General features: G+C 42.2%; 1 protein-coding gene across 1 annotated transcript; it reads left to right on the top strand.

The window, feature by feature from the left end:
* The first annotated feature begins 9198 nt into the window (after window positions 1-9198).
* Window positions 9199-13323, top strand: PPP1R3C (protein phosphatase 1 regulatory subunit 3C). The gene is made up of 2 exons (XM_005481228.3): window positions 9199-9328; window positions 10807-13323. Exon 2 carries the CDS (start codon window positions 10808-10810, stop codon window positions 11750-11752), a length of 945 nt encoding a protein of 314 aa, XP_005481285.1. The 5' UTR covers window positions 9199-9328; window position 10807; the 3' UTR covers window positions 11753-13323.
* The last annotated feature ends 4689 nt before the right edge of the window (window positions 13324-18012 follow it).

Raw genomic sequence — 18012 nt, 5'->3', positions numbered from 1 at the left:
GATGCACAGTGAAAGTGTAATTGTCCCTGAGCTTGGAACACACCCCACTGAATGTGTTTCTAAGCACCATCTTGCCCCATCAAGAACAGCCTGGCAGGAGTTTCAGGTGGGGGTTCCCACCCTTGTTATTAGCTGCATTGTAAGGGTTACACACTGTGTGCAGTAACATTGCTCAGGGAAAGATCTTCAGGAGTATAATTACTCTTTCAAATTCATGTGGATAAAGAATAGAAATGATCCTGAGAACAGAGGACCTCAAAGACCCACGAAAGCAAGAGACTGTATCTCTGTTGACTTCGCTGAGAAGGTATCATTAACCAGAGAATCAGGGCAGGGACTTTTTATATTTACATGGTAGATGTTATTCATACTTCACACCAGTCTGATGTGCTTACACTGGAGTAGGTCTCATGCAGTTTCTTTAGGAACAGCTGTTTTTCATCAGCTTTGCATCCAGCTCTCATAGTTTATACAGTTTAAACAAAATAGAGATGAGTGTCTTCTTTTGATAAAAATGGTAGAAAGAACATTTTGCTAGCTTCAGCAAACTGATTTAAAAGTAAAAACCATAAATGTCAGAGTCCAGGAAGCTCCCTGTCTTGAACAGAATGACTTTTTCCTGCAAGAAGGATTAATTTGCCTTTATTTTCGTATATGGCTATCATATGAAACAGAGCACAAACAAAAGCCTGGAATAAAAAGCTGTAGTGTACTATCAACTATATTATGTGTTTTTAAAGTTCCATATGCTGTTTGAAAACAGAGGACAAAACAAGTATTATACAAGTACTATATCACTTGCAAAACTTATAACAAGGGATGATAGAAGTAGGATATACCAGAAGAGACATTAAATGCAACTGACTCTAAGGCTGATCGAAACCTTTTGATTTAGAACAAGATGAGTGACAGAAAGCATAGCCCACCTCCTTTGCACAGCATCTAGAAAGGTGATTTGACAATAGTCAAGAATACGTTTAGACTTGTGAAGCTTTAGGAGTAGTATGTGAATCAGCATTCTTGGTTTTTGGATGAACAGATAATGAATCATCACTTCTCTTCCTCTATCTGTACTTACACTGTGTTACATAAAAGGGCTGGGTATTCTGTTTTATTTTCTGGTATTATACCTGCAGGGCATGTGTAACCTGATTTTGAAACTAGCAGCCCTGATAATCGGGTGTAATTTCTAAAACAGAGACATTCCAATGACCAACACCCCATCCTGCTTTCAACATTGTTGTGCTATGACTAGCAGAGAAGTTTCTCCTTAAATACCTTCTTTGTGGGGTATTCAAACACAGACTGTATAAATTATGAATATGGCTATTTTTTTGAGAAGCCAAATGTGTAATATATGACAGCAGTAATAAAATCAATGCATAATTTCTGTGCTATCTGTTTATACAGAACTACAGTTTATTTTCTTTCATGCTCACTGTCTTTATTACTGCCCTGAGAAAAAAAGCTACCAAGGGAGCAACTTCTTTTTCTTTTGGGGTAGAGAGAAATGAAAAAAGTTAGTAATTTAAATGGGATGGAAAAAGATTTATTGTGTAAATATTTTACTTCCCTCCATTCCCCCACTTGCTCCCAAAGGACAGAAGCACAACTTCCTCTCCCATAATAGCCAGTTGATATGGCCAGGCCCTGGCTTGGTGACAGCCAGCTCCTGTCCTATGAATAGGCTGAAAACTGCTTTGGCTGGACTCCATCTCTCTGAGCCTCTCCTGTTAGAGCTACGCATCTTTGCATGCATAAATATACTGCAGAGAAATATATGGGTGTATAAAAAAGGATCAAGTACTTCAGGATAGGTTATCCTAACCTAGGAGAGGGACATGAATGCCGTGCCACCAATGCCATGTGTTATTTTGTCTCCCATCTCATTCTCCACGAAGGGATCCTTGATAGAAATCTTTGCCAAAGGCAAAGGGAAAGGTTGTCTTTGTTGAGCTTTGTTTTTTAAATGTTATGTTTCCAAGAAGCACTCTGGATATTTATTTGGATATTTATTTCTTTAAACATCAGAACTTCATTAAAAAGAAAAAGTTCTAACTACCTCTGGGTTAAGACAAGCTTTTTGTTTTCACCTAGTCTGGGAATAAAACCAGAATTCCTTTTCCCCCAAGGCACTCAGTGATTTCTCTTCAGATGAAAGCCCTCAATCCTCATACTCTTAAAGTGCACATTGTGGCTAGGAAGTGCATGTCAGTGCCACCAAGGGGAGATCCATGCCTTTGCAGCAGAGTGAAGGGTGGATGAAGTTAGGGCATGAGCTGTGTTTTGCTCAATGAACCAAGTCCATCCCAGTGCCAACGTGGATAAAAGAGCTAGCCAGGAAGGATGTGGGGGGTTAGGTTTGTATTTGAGCATTAGGCTTGCACTAAGAGCAGTGGAAGGTCACCAGCATGGTTAGTGGCCTGGAATGTGCTGCAGAAGGTGAGACTGAGGGAGCTGACTTTGCTTAACTTGCAAAAGAAGAGCTAAGTTAGAGTGGGTCAGACTGCAGCCTCCCAGTACTGAGAGGAAATCAAGAGAAGATGGAGCCAGACTTTCCCTTGAGAAGCACAGCAAAAGGAAAAGAGGGAGCAGTCACATGTTGCAGAAAAGAAATTCCAGACAGATAAACAGAAAAAAATAATTGAGTTGTTAGCACTGGCACAGGTTGTCTAGAGAGGCTGCATCCTTGAAGTCGTTAAAAGCTCAGCTGGAGGAGCAATCTGAGCAGCCAGATCTAGCTTTGAAGCTATTCCTGCTTTGAGGAGGAGACTGGATTATGTGACCTCAAAAGGCCTCTTGCAACCTCCACTATTCTTGTGATTGCAATTCTCCAGAGAAGCACGCAAGATTATTCTCACTGATTAAAGCCATTTTAAATCTTGCAAAACTTACTGTAAGCATTATTGCATATATGGAGCAGCACATTTTGACAGTAAACCATCTGTGTTCTGGGAAGCAGCATCTAAGAATAACCCAAAGAAACCAATTTATTGCAAATATGTTATTTAGGCCACAATATTTCTATGCTCAGGACCATAACTAGTTCCCCTTCCACTGCAGGATGAAAGAGGACTGATGATGTTACAGCACTTGGATTGAAGAGCTTCATTCTTTCCAGCAAATCTAAAAATGAAGTGAATGTCTGCATGAAATTTGACCCCCATGAAACTGGAGAAATATAGATTCATATACATATGTATGCTGAGCCCTAAGAGGCATAACTAGGTCAGATCCTGGGAAACTCAAATTTTCAGTCTGAAGTGGTTAGAAATTAAACTAAATCTAGAAGAGAAAAGATTCATTCATTCATCTCTTAGTATGCCATAGGGGAGTTTTTTCCCTGCGCAGAAAATCCAATAAAAACTTGGCACAGAATTTCACTGTACTGATTTCCAAGCCCCATTCTTCCCTTGTGATACACATGACAAGAAGGACCTTGTAAGAAAACTGTAAGAAAACCTAAAATAGAGAAATGGATCATGTCTCTTGGGTGGCAGAATGAGAGAAGGAGTGTTACTCAGACCCTTCAAGGGCTTCTAAACACTCTGTGCGAACATCTTGTAGCTCTCAGTTGGGCTGCTGTCAGATATAGGAAGGCTTATTTAGGATAAAGGTTTTAGTCAACATAAATTTTATGGGAATGGTAATCATATTGAATAATGACATAGCTCCTGCAAGTCTGCAGAGAATTGTACACATGTACATAAAAAAATCACATTTTTCCTTGAGAGATTGCAAAGAACAAGAACACTGCCCACATAGCTGATGGAAGCGTCTGCTGAACCAACATTTGCTTCTTCACACAACATTAAGCATAAACCAAATTGCACAAAGCAGCATTTCACTTACTGTTTTCTTTGGAAAAGACTATTCATCAGCAGAAGTAATTCCTTATCTGGGCCTAGGAGAAAAAAAGAGAGAATAGACACTGATTATCTATACACAGCAACATGATTTATATTTATAAAATGTTTGGCCACAGGTTATCAAGGTTCAACCATCTTAGGTGTGTGGTTAAAAAAAAAAAACGTAAAAAATGGAGAAATAGAATGTTGTGGTATTGAAATCCTGCATTTATTTTAGACATCTAGGACAGCTTGTGCACTCTCAAAAGTGAATCTGGTCTGCACTTATAAGCCAGATTTCTACTCATGTATAAAATATACGTACATGTTTTGTTTTCTGCACTCTTGTAAGACGCTTCATGAAAAGTTCAGGTTATTCCACGAATGAATACCTACATTTATGCTCTTCCTTCTTTTGGTTTTCTTTCCTTTTTCACTCTACATCACAGCAATTAATAAATAATGTGGCATTGGCTTTATTTCATCTTATGACATACTAGCAAAAACTTCTAAAAGACTGCATTTTGCATAAAATCAGCTTAAGGAATTTTGCTGAAAATATCCTGAATTTGATATAATCACATGACATTAAACATTTGAGCAGCCTGAGACATGTTTTCTTGTTTTCATATGTCACTTTTTTTCAGAAAGCAATGGACTTCTCTGCCACTATACATTTTCAAAGTGATGACTCATCTACAATTGATTAATTTATCATTAATCAGCTGTAACAAGATTAGACATTAAAAATAAATTTCTAGTTTTTAATTCAGTCCACAGTTTTCAGTTACAAGGAATTTAAATGTCTTTAAATTTAACCATAGAGATTTCCAGGAGTGCCAAGAACTTGCACTATTGACTGAAATAGAATGAGACCTAGAACCCCTATGAATGCCCAAAGAATTAGACCCATGTCCTGTTGCTGTAAGAAAACAAAAACCCCATCCATCTTTGCATGTGCATTTGGCTGCACATTGCTTACCCTGCTCTCTAGGGAATGGTTGTGGCAGTATTGCAGTGAGGCAGTGCAATTTTTTTTCCCAGACTTTCTCTGATTTGCCTATTAGCAAGTGATTACAAGGTAATTACTTACACTTTCTTACTTAAAGTACAATTTACAGGTATTTCAGTGAGTGCTTCCCAACAGCTGTAGCATGTTGGATCTGGTTGACACCATGCCCTCCCACCAATCATGAGAAATGGGCTAATAAAAATTCTAAAAATATCAAAAATTTGTTTCTTCCTTGTATGGACTGTACCAGTGCTGAAGAAATTCCTACAACAATAACAGAGTTTCCCAGGACTAGTTTCCTTGGTATATATTTGCAACCATTAGTAATTTTCAAAGTTCACCAAAGGATTCTGAGAAGCAAGTAAAGAATATAGCCTGCTATTAAGATGTAATAAAACTTCTGCCTACTGTATTTCATCAGATAAACCATTAAAAGTAATTTTAAATTTTCAAAGTCTTACAGGCTCAAGTAACTTGCTATGTATCTGAAAAATCACTATTTGCTTCATAGTCATATTCATAGAAAACTGAAACCCATCTTCATAGATAATACACTTTACAAAGATTGGTCTTAGTAGCAGAGAACAAATATTGAACAGAAGAGCTCAAACCAAGGGAAAAAATGCTGCTGTTAACCTTGTGTGACAGAATTGTCCCTGTCTATTACCACAGGTATTCTTTAAAGGCATTAAAGCTCTGTGTCTTTCACAGGTGTTGTGTGATGCTGCAGGAACGTGCCAGCCAATAAGGTGGACATACTCTGTTTTCTAATGACCCCAGTATAGTGCCACTGGCCTAGCAATTTGTTTTAGCGTCAAGCCCAAAACCAAATCAAAAGCTCCCCTGCTCAATTGCATACTGTAACTGCATTAAGCTAGCATTGTTCTCCCTTGCAAACAGCAGGGATTTCTCAAGAGATACTATGCAAGTGAAATGGACGTATGTTTTTCTCTCTGGACTTTTTTACCTATAAATGCCGTCATGACTTTACTTTGCTCTGAGGAAATATTTGCCTATCTTTGCTTCAAAAGGCTTTAATTACATGCTAATAGCTCCTCTACTCTTTCTATATCCTCCACTGCAATGTATTTCCTTTCTTCCCTCCTGAAGTTGTGGGGGAGGATAGCAAAGAAGCAGAGCGACCTGAAAGTAATAACATCAGAGTAAACACAAAATCCTTGCTTAATTACTCAGTCTCAGAACAGAGGCTGAAAAAAAGCAATTCTTTCATTCTCATAAAATGACAAGAGCCAGCAAAGAGATTACCAGAGCAGCCCATTGCAGTGTGATAGCTGACAGGAAGGCACAATCACTCATTATCTGTTCCTAGAACTGCTGATTGAAAGGTCGTGGGTAGTTCAGGTGAGGTGAAGAATGGCAAGACCCGGAGAACCATCTGCATATAAAAGTGTTCACTGTGGAGCTAATACCATATATTTGTCTTTGAACAGAACAGCATGAACCCAATTGCCAGTTTGTCACTGAGCAACCTCAATGAACTCCTTGAAAGCGAGCCTGTGCCTTCCATTGCATCTGGACTATCTAGGCTGCAAAGTGTTTTTAAAAACATACATTTAATGTTTAGTGAAACTGTGGTAGCTATGATAAAATTGTGTTTTTGATAGCTAATGTGTTGCAATTAACTTATTAGATCTAATGTGCCACTTTTTCAGGAAAAGACAGAGAACTAGTCTGGGTGATCGATTTGGGTTTCCTTCTTACAAAAGTGGTTGAATGTACAACCCCCTGTCATGGGGTTTGACTTGATAATCAGCTGTGCTTTTTCCAGTTACATATTTCTGCCATTGGGCTCCTACAAATGTCAGAAAAGCTGATATGCCGCTGAGTGCTGTCAAATGCACAGTAAGACAGTAGGTTTTTTTCCTCCAGTGCTCCCATTTTAGCAGCACTATTTGAAAGGTAAGACAGACAGACAGATCTACATTTTAAAATGCCAAACCAAAGTATCTGGAAACCTGAGTCCTCTATAAAAAGCACAGCTAGGGAACCATCACTGACAGGACAAACTGGTGTGCTAACTCAGATAACCCTGTCAGTTTGCCTCAATGCAGGGACGCCTCCCTGGGTGAGGAAAGAGTTACCCTGGCTCTGCACAATGCTCTCTGCTTGTATTGGCAACCAGGAACTGGGACACAAGTCCACGGCCATGAATGTGCTCCAGATTATCAATTGGGCACAAAGTTACCGTATCCAGTCTGTATTTACTGACTTGGGCAATGATCTGCCTGTGAAAGGCTCTGGATCTCACTACTGGCTTTTTGCTAAACATTATCACTTTAAACAATCTTTCAACATGTTTTCCAATTTGGGCAAAACAGGTATTTTACACAGTAAGAGCAAAATATTTTATAGCACCAACAGGGCAATGAGCTACTACATAGCAACAGAAATATGTGTGGGAAAGCCTTGAGGCAACTCCTTTTTTACAGGAATCAAGCAGTTCTTATTTAGTGTCTGCAGATAGTGGGATAGAGCAGCCCCAGCTGCTGCACGTGATCCCTGATAACACAGCAGCCCAGCTAAGCTGTGTGTGGGGGAAGATCCATGGACAAAGATTCAAGTAGCACAGGCAAACAAACTCCAGGGTTATTTACTCATTTTTATAATGGTAAATAGAAGAGATTTGGTAATTGCCAGCCATGTGTCCAGTCCTCCCTTATACCCTTATGGCTATGCTTGGCCTGGCTTACTGCAGGTGGGGGGCTGGGGCTGAAAGTCTTTGTAGCTCCTCCAAAAGAAAAATACATTTGCTACTAGTAAGGCTACTAGCTAGGCTTCCAAAACACAGATGCTGTTTTCTATCACTTTCTGTAGACAAACAACGAGAAAATATCATCTGCCTTTGATAGGGAGCCAGCAGCCACCAAAAGATAAGAGAAGGGAAATGAGAGGAAGAGCAATGTGAGCAGCAGAGATGCAAGCTGAGAAGTGGAGGACCAGGGAAGGTTGTCCTGAGTAAGTGGCTCCAGGGAACGGAGCGGGACCTTCCAAAGCCTTGTCTGCATTGCCAGTTACTGCTTCAGGCTTCGTCTGGGTGACGCTTAATGTCATGTACTGTCACGAAAGGCAGGAACTTCAGTCACCAAGGGGCAGAACTAAGAAACTGAAGTATTACTGTCTTATGAATACTCTCATTATTTGTGCAGAGGCAGACACTGATCCATGTGCTATGCATCTGTCAGCAGAAGCCTCTAGCCTTTCCTGTTTGCTCCCTCTGCTTATATGTAGCTTGAATCCAAGGTGGAAGTGTCCTTGTCATCATCTGGTATGCTCACACCCTATCTTCTAATAACTCCTCACACATAAACAGTAGAGCTTTTAATTTCTTTTGCTCACAAATCAAGAACAGAAAAATCCTTTACTGTTTGTTCATCACTGTAAGCCCCCTTTGATTCACGTAGAACACAGGACTTCCTGCTGTTCATACAGATGTATGTGGTCTCATCTGCTGGTAAAAGCTGTGAACTCAGAAAAATCAAAATTCACAGACTCCCTATCATATCTTGTAGGTTGACGGCAAGTCATCTACTACCCTTGGGAAAGAGCAGCTGGGCAGCAAAAAGTGGAATTGTTGATCCACAGAAGACTCAGGGAGAAAGCAACCAGGACATGGTCTTTGAAGAGCAGTAACTCAGCGATGAACCTTCTCTAGTAGGATTACTCAGCCTGCAGAAGGTTGGCTGTCCACAGCCTCTGCATGGGCTTTTTGCCATGGGGCCTCTGGAAGGCAGGACACCAGCAGTGCCACAGTATTGCTATGGCTATTGCTGCGGGGGCTGCCTTCCAGTGGTTTTTGTCCCTTTCCTCTGGAAAAAGGCAGTAGATAAAATGCAGGACCTGTCCCAAGGCCTGTCATCCTCAGATAGCACACAGATCACCAGGTGTGGGTGTGAAAAGCTATCGGTGCCATTCACACTAAAAGTTCAAAAGTGCTTTTTCACTGACGACAAAGGCAGTTAAGATTCCAGGATGATGGATTTCTGGCCCTGGGTACATTACCTTACACCTCAGAGTCTCAGCTCCTTTCCAACGGAGCAGAGAAGTCTATAACTTAACACGGGTTTAGTGCCACAGGGCAAGGTCGTTGAGCAGCGCCCCGAGCAGCCCCCCCGGGCACGTGTTGGCCCCGCCGCAGGGTACAGAGGGTCCCGTCCGCTCCGCGCCCGCTGCACCAGCCCTGCCCGCCCTGCGTGCCCGCAGCTGCTGCCGCCCTTCCCGGAGCACGAGGGAGCGGGGGCAGCTCCGGGCACGGGCAGGGCACCGGGGGCGCGTCCGGCCGGCAGCCCCCGGGCACGCGGCAGCCCCGGCCGGCGGCGGCGGCCGCGCCCCCCTCACGGCCCGGCCGGGGCCGCCCCTTGGCCGCGGGCCGCGCCCGGCCCCATAAAGGCGGCGGAGCGGCGGGCGCGGCCCAGAGCGGCGGTGGCGGCCCCAGCACTCAGCGCACCAGGTAAGCGCCGCCCGGCCCCGCTGCCCATCCGGCTGTGCCGGCGGGGCCCGGGTCCCGCTGCGCTCCGCGGCTCCCGCCGGGCGCTGCCCCCGCTGCTGCCCGAGCGCCCGCTGCCCCTCCAGCACCCGGCAGCTGCTCTGGCGGTGGCGTGGGGTTTGCATGCTTGGCGCTTGTTTGCTATTTCCGTGTTGCGTGGGCTTTTTTCCTTTTCTGTTTCCTTTTTTTTTTTCTTTTCCCTGACGCTGCAAAAGCTCGGGTCACCAAAGTTGCAGAGAGAGTATTTCTGAAGCCTTAGTTCTGTTCCTAATAAAGCAAAGCAAAAGTTGATTAATTTGATTCGAGTACTTTCCTCCTACTGCTTATTATGGTAAATACTCCACAATTAAAAAAAGCAAGAAGAGACCAGTGCAGCTTCTGCTTTAGTTTTGGCAGGGCTCTGAAATACCAGTGAGAACCCTGGGAAGCAGAAAGCCATTTATTTAAGTGACAAAGCAAATGCCTTTCTGTGACTCAACAAAACTCTGCATTTCCTGCAAGGACTGCATCCATCTCAGCAGGGCTGTTCTATGGTTGAAGCCCCTTTTTAGAAATATTCAAGCTATCTGGCATTGTATGGGCCATGGCCTTGCACAGTAATTTTGCTATCCATCATCTGTAACTCTTTACAAAAAAACCTGTAGTATTCTTATTGAATCCTTGCAGTAGACTTTCAGCATAGTCTTTAGGGATTATCAAAAGTTGTTTTAAAGTCAATTCTTGAAGCCTAATGAGGTGAAAAAATAGTATGTCCTTCTCTTCTCCTTCTCTTTTTTCCCCTGCTTCACTCAGCAGTTGACATTAACAGTGCAAAGAGCCCTATTACTTAGACCTGGGTTCACAGCTCAAAAATATTTCTAAAGGTGCTTTAGTATTTTTAACAAGTTCCTAAAAAGATCAACTGACAGTTGTTCAGAGCCACAGAATGATGGTTCTGCATAAAGATATGTAGAATCCCATCTGATGCTCTGATGGGATAGGCAACTTGCTTAATATAGTGCTGTCTGTGCTCAGAGATGAAGCAGCTGATCCGGCTTGTTGGAATTTTAAGACCTCACTTGGGGCCTCCAAGAGGGAAGTTCAAGTGGATGAGCACTTCTACTCTAACTGGATCTGTTTTACTCACTACTAGAATGTTCTTTTCTGTATTTTCAAGAAAATATGTTCAATTAGCTTTCACTAAAATCTGTTTTTTCAGAGGTTTGGATAAAGAAAGGACAGTAGATTTGAATTGAAGAAGTTTAGAATGGCAAGAAATGACTGACTAGTTTCACCCTGGTTCTGTAGGTAGGACTGTCAATTTTGATTTAGGCTGCATTGTTTAAAACTGTGCAGAGATGAGGCCATGAATAATTAAGAGAATGATGAAGTAAACACCATTCTTGAGAAGCTTCTTATCTGATGTAATAAATGATGACATCCTGTGTTTCTTCTCCATTCAGAATGATACAGATCTTGGACCCGAGACCCTTGCCCAGCTCCAGCATGCCTGTGGATATGGCCGTGCGAATTTGCATAGCCCATTCTCCACCACTGAAGAGCTTTCTCAGTCCCCTCGAGGACTGCCAAAGAAACAGCTTTGTGAACAGAATCAAACCTCTCAGGCCGTGCCTTCATGTGAAGTGTGACTCAGAAGCTCAGAAGAGCGACTGGAGCCCCTCGGCAGCCCGAGCCAAGAAGCGCGTTGTGTTTGCCGACTCCAAGGGGCTGTCCCTGACAGTGATCCACACCTTCTCCGAGTTCCAGGAGCCCCCCGTGTGGGATCTGCCGTTTGACCTCTTAGGCATTAAGGACATAACATCTGACCTAAAACTCCATGAGGAGAAAAACTTGATTCTGGGTTTCCCTCAGCCCTCAGCCGACTACCTGGACTTCAGGAACCGTCTGCAGACGAACCTGGTCTGCCTGGAGACCTGCACCCTGCAAGAGAAGGTCCTATCAGGCACTGTGAAAGTAAAAAATGTCAGCTTTGAAAAAAAGGTTCAGGTTCGTATTACTTTCGACACGTGGAAGACCTACAAAGATGTTGAGTGTGTGTACATGAACAATGTTTACAGTGATTCTGAAAATGATACCTTCTCATTTGCCATTGATTTTCCTCCTGCCATTTCCCCTGAAGAGAAGATAGAGTTTTGCATTTCTTACCAAAGTGGAGAACATACCTTCTGGGACAATAATGAGGGGCAGAATTACAAAATTGTACACTCAGAGTGGAAGCCTAATGGTGTTCAGATACCATCTGCCAAGGAAGGCTATGTAGATCATCAGACTTCAAGGAGAGGACAAGAGAGAGAAGCTGATCAGCTGGGCAGTCCAAGGTTGTCCAGTGGCCTGTTTCCCCAGTGGCAGAGCTCGGGTCAGATTGAAAATTCATCACCATATTGGTGATCCAGACTGCTGGGGAAGAATCCTTCCATTTGGCAACAGAACAGTGCTAGATTTCTGGTTCACATGCTGCATGGTGAAGCCACCTGGCAGGTTTTGTTTGCTGTCTGAAAAAATCCAAGTTCATTAGACTGTGGGACTTGTTAAACCATATTGTGCTCCTGAAGTTCTTAGCCAAACTTTATCCTTGGAAAAAAAAAAAAAACCAAGGTGCAACTCATGTGTATGTTACATACCATAGGAGTAGCTTGCCTGTATCTCAAGTATATGCTGCTTTCTTCCTGCTGTCAGCTCTCCTGGGTCACTAGGGGAGGGACTTGCAAAGTGTATGGAGGGCAAGGGTGTCTCAGCAAGCTGTGGTAACTGTGTGTGAGTATGTGTGTGCACAGGGGTGGAAAATATCACAACTCCTTTTGCACCTATCAGGACTGCAGTAGATGCTGTCAGGAGGCTTGCTGTGACCCTCTCTGTGCTTGCAGCAAAGGCAGGTGGGGGTGCATGGCAAAGATTTGTGGCTTCAATACACGTTAAGAAACTTGGAGAGGATAATGGACAAGTGGGAAAAGGGGAAGAGGTAGTATGTGCTACATAACTTGGAGATGTGCAATGTTCTGATTACTTCTTTCCAAAGCTGTTTCTCTAAATCTCAGAGAAAGATCTATGGGATAGAAAGAAGACTAAAGAAAATGATGCAAAGTGAATAGTAGAAGTGACCACTGCTTTAAGAAGTCTCCTCTGTCCTTACTGTCTTTGTGAAGCCTTGCATTTGATAACAAATGTAACCTTGACTTCACCATCTTACTTATTTAGCAGGCAAATGGTTGCCTTTCAATGTTAAAAGAAAAATGTGCCTTTGAAAAAATTTTAAAGCCACCCTAATATGATAAAAATAGGGTTAGGCAACAAAAGAAAGTGATTTTTGAATTTCCTACTCTGTAGTATCATTAGGTGATTCCACTCATCACCAGATCTAATCTTACAGCATCTGATGGTTGAGTATCTTGCTCCTAATTGCAACGTTAGCCATGACTTTTCACAAGTAACATAGGCAAGGTCCTTCATATTGAAGACAGTGAATTAGCTGCACTTTATGAGAGCTAATTTCTTTAAAAGAGCAGGGTTGTTACTAGTTTTTTCTAGACTGAATATAGGCTTGCACATAAAAAACTGTTCTGGTTTACCTCATTTTTATAAGTTTGTTTTTAGAGTTTAGTAAACTAATATATATTTTGTATCTGTATGCTTATAATTTAGCCTTCTGAGCTGTCAAACTTTAAATGTTATCTGGGTTTCATGCAAGACTTGTGTGAGAAATTGTCCAGTACATGCTCAGCAGGTGTGAATGCTGGCACACTTTTTAGCTATACAGAAATGGTGTTAACATCAAAAAATAAATCACATTTTTGTCCACGGCTAAGAAGTATAATAGCCTGAGTGTGAAGCTACTTGCAGTGCAGCGAGATGTTAAGTACTAAGGTGAAATAAGCCTCCTCCACTAATTGCACTTTTCCTTATGTAACCTTTGCTGTTATGTGTAAACTAGCCATTTTAAGAATAAATTTTATTTTGATACATCTGGTTCTCACTGTGTCAGCTCAATCTGTCTATTTTCTCAGTTTCTGTAAAACAAACTTAGCTGTGATACAAAGTACAACCAGTTTGTTCTGTGCCATGGGATCTGCTAAAGCTGGCTGTGGTATGGCATCTCAGATCAGAAACTGGCACTACCCTGGAAATGAAATCCAACCCCTTCACTAAATGAGAGTATTCACCTTGCAAGTTGTATCATTTTAAGAAACACTGTATCTCACTAAATTTACCAGGAATATTTTGGTTTGACAGATTTAGTCAAGGATCTTGCTGCGCTGTGGGCAAGTCTGGCAGGAACATGTCTTAATCTGAGGGCCAGACTTACCTGCTGAGCTAGAGCATATGTGACGTGCGGATGGGGGAATCTACACAGCAGCACTTAATGTTTTCTGGCTTGGTTTCACCTGAACTTGGCTGGTTGTGCTGCCTCCTGCAGCTGTGCTGCTGTCTGGGGCAGTGGGGGTTATACCCAGGAATCCATGGAGCTGCCATCAGTCCCAAAGGACTCGCTGTGTAATAAAGGGTCTGCTGTGGGCCAGCCATGCACTGCTGAGGCTGCAGCCTGGCCTCACGGGCACTGAGAATGCAGAAAAGGGTGGGGGTGGTTTCCAAGGCCCCTCATCCTCTGGGGTGTGGGCAGAGGGCAGCCCTGCTTCTCCTCCATGGCCAGCTGCACAGAGGATTTCTTAGAATGCTCACTGACAAGATGCAGTTTAGTTCTGTCTGCTGCACACTAAGTCAAGGGTTTCCAGCAGGAAATCTAGCTTTAATTGTGAAAAAGCAATTCCCAAAAGGCAGAAGACATGAAGCTAACAGCAAGTTGCTGACCTGAGGAATTAATTTAGTGCTTCCATGCGGCTGGACACAGAGCCCACCTACCAATCTCAAACTCAACTACTAAATACACTGGGTCTTAGTGGGCAGGAGCTCTTATACACTGGACCACCAGGTCCCTGCTCTAGGAAAAAAAAGTGAACTAAAGAAATAAGTGGCTTGAAGGCTGCTCTGCCTCAATGTGAAATTTGGCTTCAATTACCACAAAGCTACTGGGTAAAGCAGAAGCCCTCTAGCATGAGGAAAAGAAGCATTTCTTACCCTCCAGCCAGGCTTTGAGACCAGCCAGCCCAACTGCCCTGCTCCTGACTGAGACATAAATCACTTAAAAATACCAGAAGACAGATTCCTTTGACCAAGCCTTGGCTTTAGGCCAGTTGCTTTGCAAAGATGCCTTGCAAGGCCCTAACTGCCCAGCAGAGTCAATGTGGTGCTGCAGTGTTGCTCAGCAGCTTCAAAGCCCTCCCTCAGCTGAAAGGGCAAAGAATTTCTCCTTTCTCCACTCCCTACCAAAGCAACACAGTTTCACTCTTTCCTTTTTAACGCTAAAGCTCACATCCATCAGAAAGGTAACAGGCTCCTGGAGAAAAGTATTAGCAACACTCAGGTATATTAACTGAGAAAAATACTAATCTACAAATCTTTTTATCAAGCACTCAAAAAAACATCACCATTGGAAAATTGTCTTAGCATCTTAGATGCTGCCCTTTCAGACATATCTGTTCCAAAACATGAAGGTATAAAGCAGATGTGGTCATTGGAAAAAAAAGCTTGTAACCTGTGGTATTGTCTCATTCTCTTAGGAAGTCACTTTTCCAGCTGCACTGTAGGTCTGTATTTCCACCACTAATGTGACAGTAGTGAGTAACTGGATTTACTCCTATACCTTTGCAGTGTCTGACTTTCAGTTATAGTCTATGGGTGGCACAGTGCTTACAGACTTTATTCTTCAAATATGAGTGTTTTAAGTTAGATTCCTAATAGCTGTGTTCACTTTTGAGAAGCTAGATCTAATTTTGCCATGCAAAATTAAATTAAAATTTGCTGGTGTTTTATATTAACAAAGATCTATCACCCTGGAAGATCAGTGTCTGAACATTTCCTGAGAACATAATTAGAATTTTCATGGGCAATTAGTGAATGTCTTTTTCTGTAGTTAAATATAGCTAAGCAAATCACCACAATTTATATGGTAAATCTGGTATATTAATGGTAATGTGGTAGATTTTACAGTGTTAAATATGCATAAAGCAACAACTCCCATCTCTTTCAGACACTTCTGAGATTTAAAATGAAATGTAATTAAGAATAAAATATTTCCATGAGGCTAAAATAAAGGAAAGCAAGAATGTGCTAAATCCTCTTGAGAGGTCTCTGCTCCTGTCTCAAGAACCACCTGTACTTCATCCTGTTCTGGCTGGCATTCCCTTCACCTATTCTTATAGCCTTTCAGTGGTTGTAGCTTCCAATTATTCTTTCCTCATTTTAAGAGTCTCTTCAGGTCCTAGCCTGATTAAAATGAAGCTCTTAGCTTCTTGTTTCATTCTGCCTAGGCAAGAAGAAACATTTCTTTCTTTCTTTTTACAATAGCCTGTAATGGCTTGAGAGCAAAGAACAGCTCTCTCCCCTCTCACCACATCTCTTCTCTAGGCTATGTAAAACTTCATTTCATTAAAATCAACATATAGACTTCCTATCCTTGTTTGGGAAGAACCTCTTACAGCTCTGAATTTTCCTTAAAGCAGAAATATCACTCTTGACCAGTCTGGCAAAAGCCTCATGGTGTGGTCCTCAATATCACCAGTGCAAACTTAGCACAGCTCAGCTCAGCACCCATTTTTCATTGCTCAACTGGCTTCATCCATCTCACTCAGAAAGGCCTGGGGAATGTATAGCACATTTCAGTGCTCCAGAGCTCTCTGTGAAGATCATGACAGCTGGGCAGATGGAGTCACTGATGCACCTCACTGACCATTCATCCTCACAATGGCACTTCCTCCATTAAAACCATTAGTGTTTTTCCTGGTCCTCCTTCCTATATGGCAAGGGTGCCAGACAAAGAAATTGGTCTACAATTTACTAAACTATAAAAAGAAATAAATGGGGAAAAATTAAATAAAATTATTTGCCTCAAATGTGTTATTGGGTAAAAACATCTGCTATCTCTTCATATTTCAGGTCATTGTGGTATTTTATATGCTTCAATCCTTACTTTCAGGAACAACCTTAAAGTGGCCATTGCTACAGACTTGGTGGCAATTAGAGTGTAAGGGCAATTCCCCTTGCTTGCAAAAATGGGAAAACAAAACAAAAACCTTCACACAGCAAAACTCCTGCCCTAAATAGTTCCCTCATCCCTGAATCACACACAACAGTAGTTAACCATGAAGTCAAATCTGTGAAATTGTTATACCAAAAGCAACCATCTCAATATTTTTTTTTCAAAAAATGTTCCTTACTGATAGCCCTTTGAGACAACAACATTTTAACAGATGAATTCAGAATAGGCAGCAAGCATCATTACCTGAAATCAGCAGAAGGTCAGGGTGAGGGTTTTTTTTGTTTGTGTTCTTTTGGTTTTGTTTGTTTGTATTTTTAAGTGCTTTTCTTCACAAAGCTTTGTGGTTTTCTCCTGCCTTCCCACTCACAATTCCCCTCCACTTTTCCTTGCCTGGAGCTAAATCAATATTGAACCAGGAGACACATGAATTCTCAAAACATCCAGCCTTACTCTGGCCTAAAAGTGAATGGAATTTATAGAGATATACAACAGAACTTCACATACAACAGAATTTCTAGAGATATACCAACCCTCAAATACAAACCTATACCAACAAAGCAAAACCCCAAATCCCCAGTTCTTGTTCTTAGTTTAAAGCTAATTACACACTACAGGTCTATCAGCTAAGGCACCAAGAATGTTATGGTACAGCACAGACATCTTTGACTGGGCTCGAAGCACCACAGCAAATTTACTGGCCCCAGGAAAACAGACCTGTCCATAAACTCAGAGCTCAGCCACAACCATTAGCAGCCACCTCTCTTCTACCCATCAGAAACTCAGGTCACACAGTGATACAGCACCGAAACCCTCAGGGCCTGCAGACTTAAAGGTGATTTTTGTGTTCAGGTGACACAGTCATACGTGAAATATTGATATCCTTCCAACTCCACCTAACAAAGGCAAGTAATGGAAGACCTCCTAATATTTTCTGCTCCACTTTTTTGTTTTCTTGGAACAGTCACATTCTTCCATAGCTCAAACCAGCCCACGGTCTCTGTGTCTGTAACTATCACCTCAGCAGCTGCACCACCAAAAGCATTTCCCCTTGCTCTGCATTGGGAAATCAGGAAAAGTTAACTTCCAAACCACACTCCCCAGCCCTAGAGTTTCTTTACCTTGTTATCAGGCTGTAAAATCCTCATTTTCTTACCGCTGTAATCTTCTGAAAGACCATGGTTGTCTGAATTTCTGGAAAATACCACTTTCAGAGGTCTGTCATCATCTTTGTTCAAGAGGGCCACCAGGCAGGATTCAATCCCAGTGCAAAGGAACTGTCTGCTGGTGCAAAGGCAACCCCAGCAACTGAGATCGGTTGAGTTAGAATCAGTCATAGCTCCAAAGGACAGGAACTGAACCACTTCCAGTGGCAGGAGCTGGAAATGACGCCTTAGGGATAGCTGCTATTGCTGAAGCCAATTTCCTGAACACTTGATGTCATCCTGGGGGTGGTGGGTGAGTGATGCATTGGCAGCACCTGGGAAAATGGGCATAACAGGTGCTGCTTGTATGGCACACATGGTGGTTATTTTCTAAATAACAGAATTACATTCCTCCT

The sequence above is a fragment of the Zonotrichia albicollis genome, chromosome 7 (genome assembly GCF_047830755.1).
Source record: "Zonotrichia albicollis isolate bZonAlb1 chromosome 7, bZonAlb1.hap1, whole genome shotgun sequence".
Classification (NCBI taxonomy): domain Eukaryota; kingdom Metazoa; phylum Chordata; class Aves; order Passeriformes; family Passerellidae; genus Zonotrichia; species Zonotrichia albicollis.
This window is presented reverse-complemented; position numbering and strand designations above follow the sequence as displayed.

Excerpts from the sequence above, each read along its gene's own strand:
- PPP1R3C (XM_005481228.3), top strand. The coding sequence starts at position 10,808 with ATGATACAGATCTTGGACCCGAGACCCTTGCCCAGCTCCAGCATGCCT.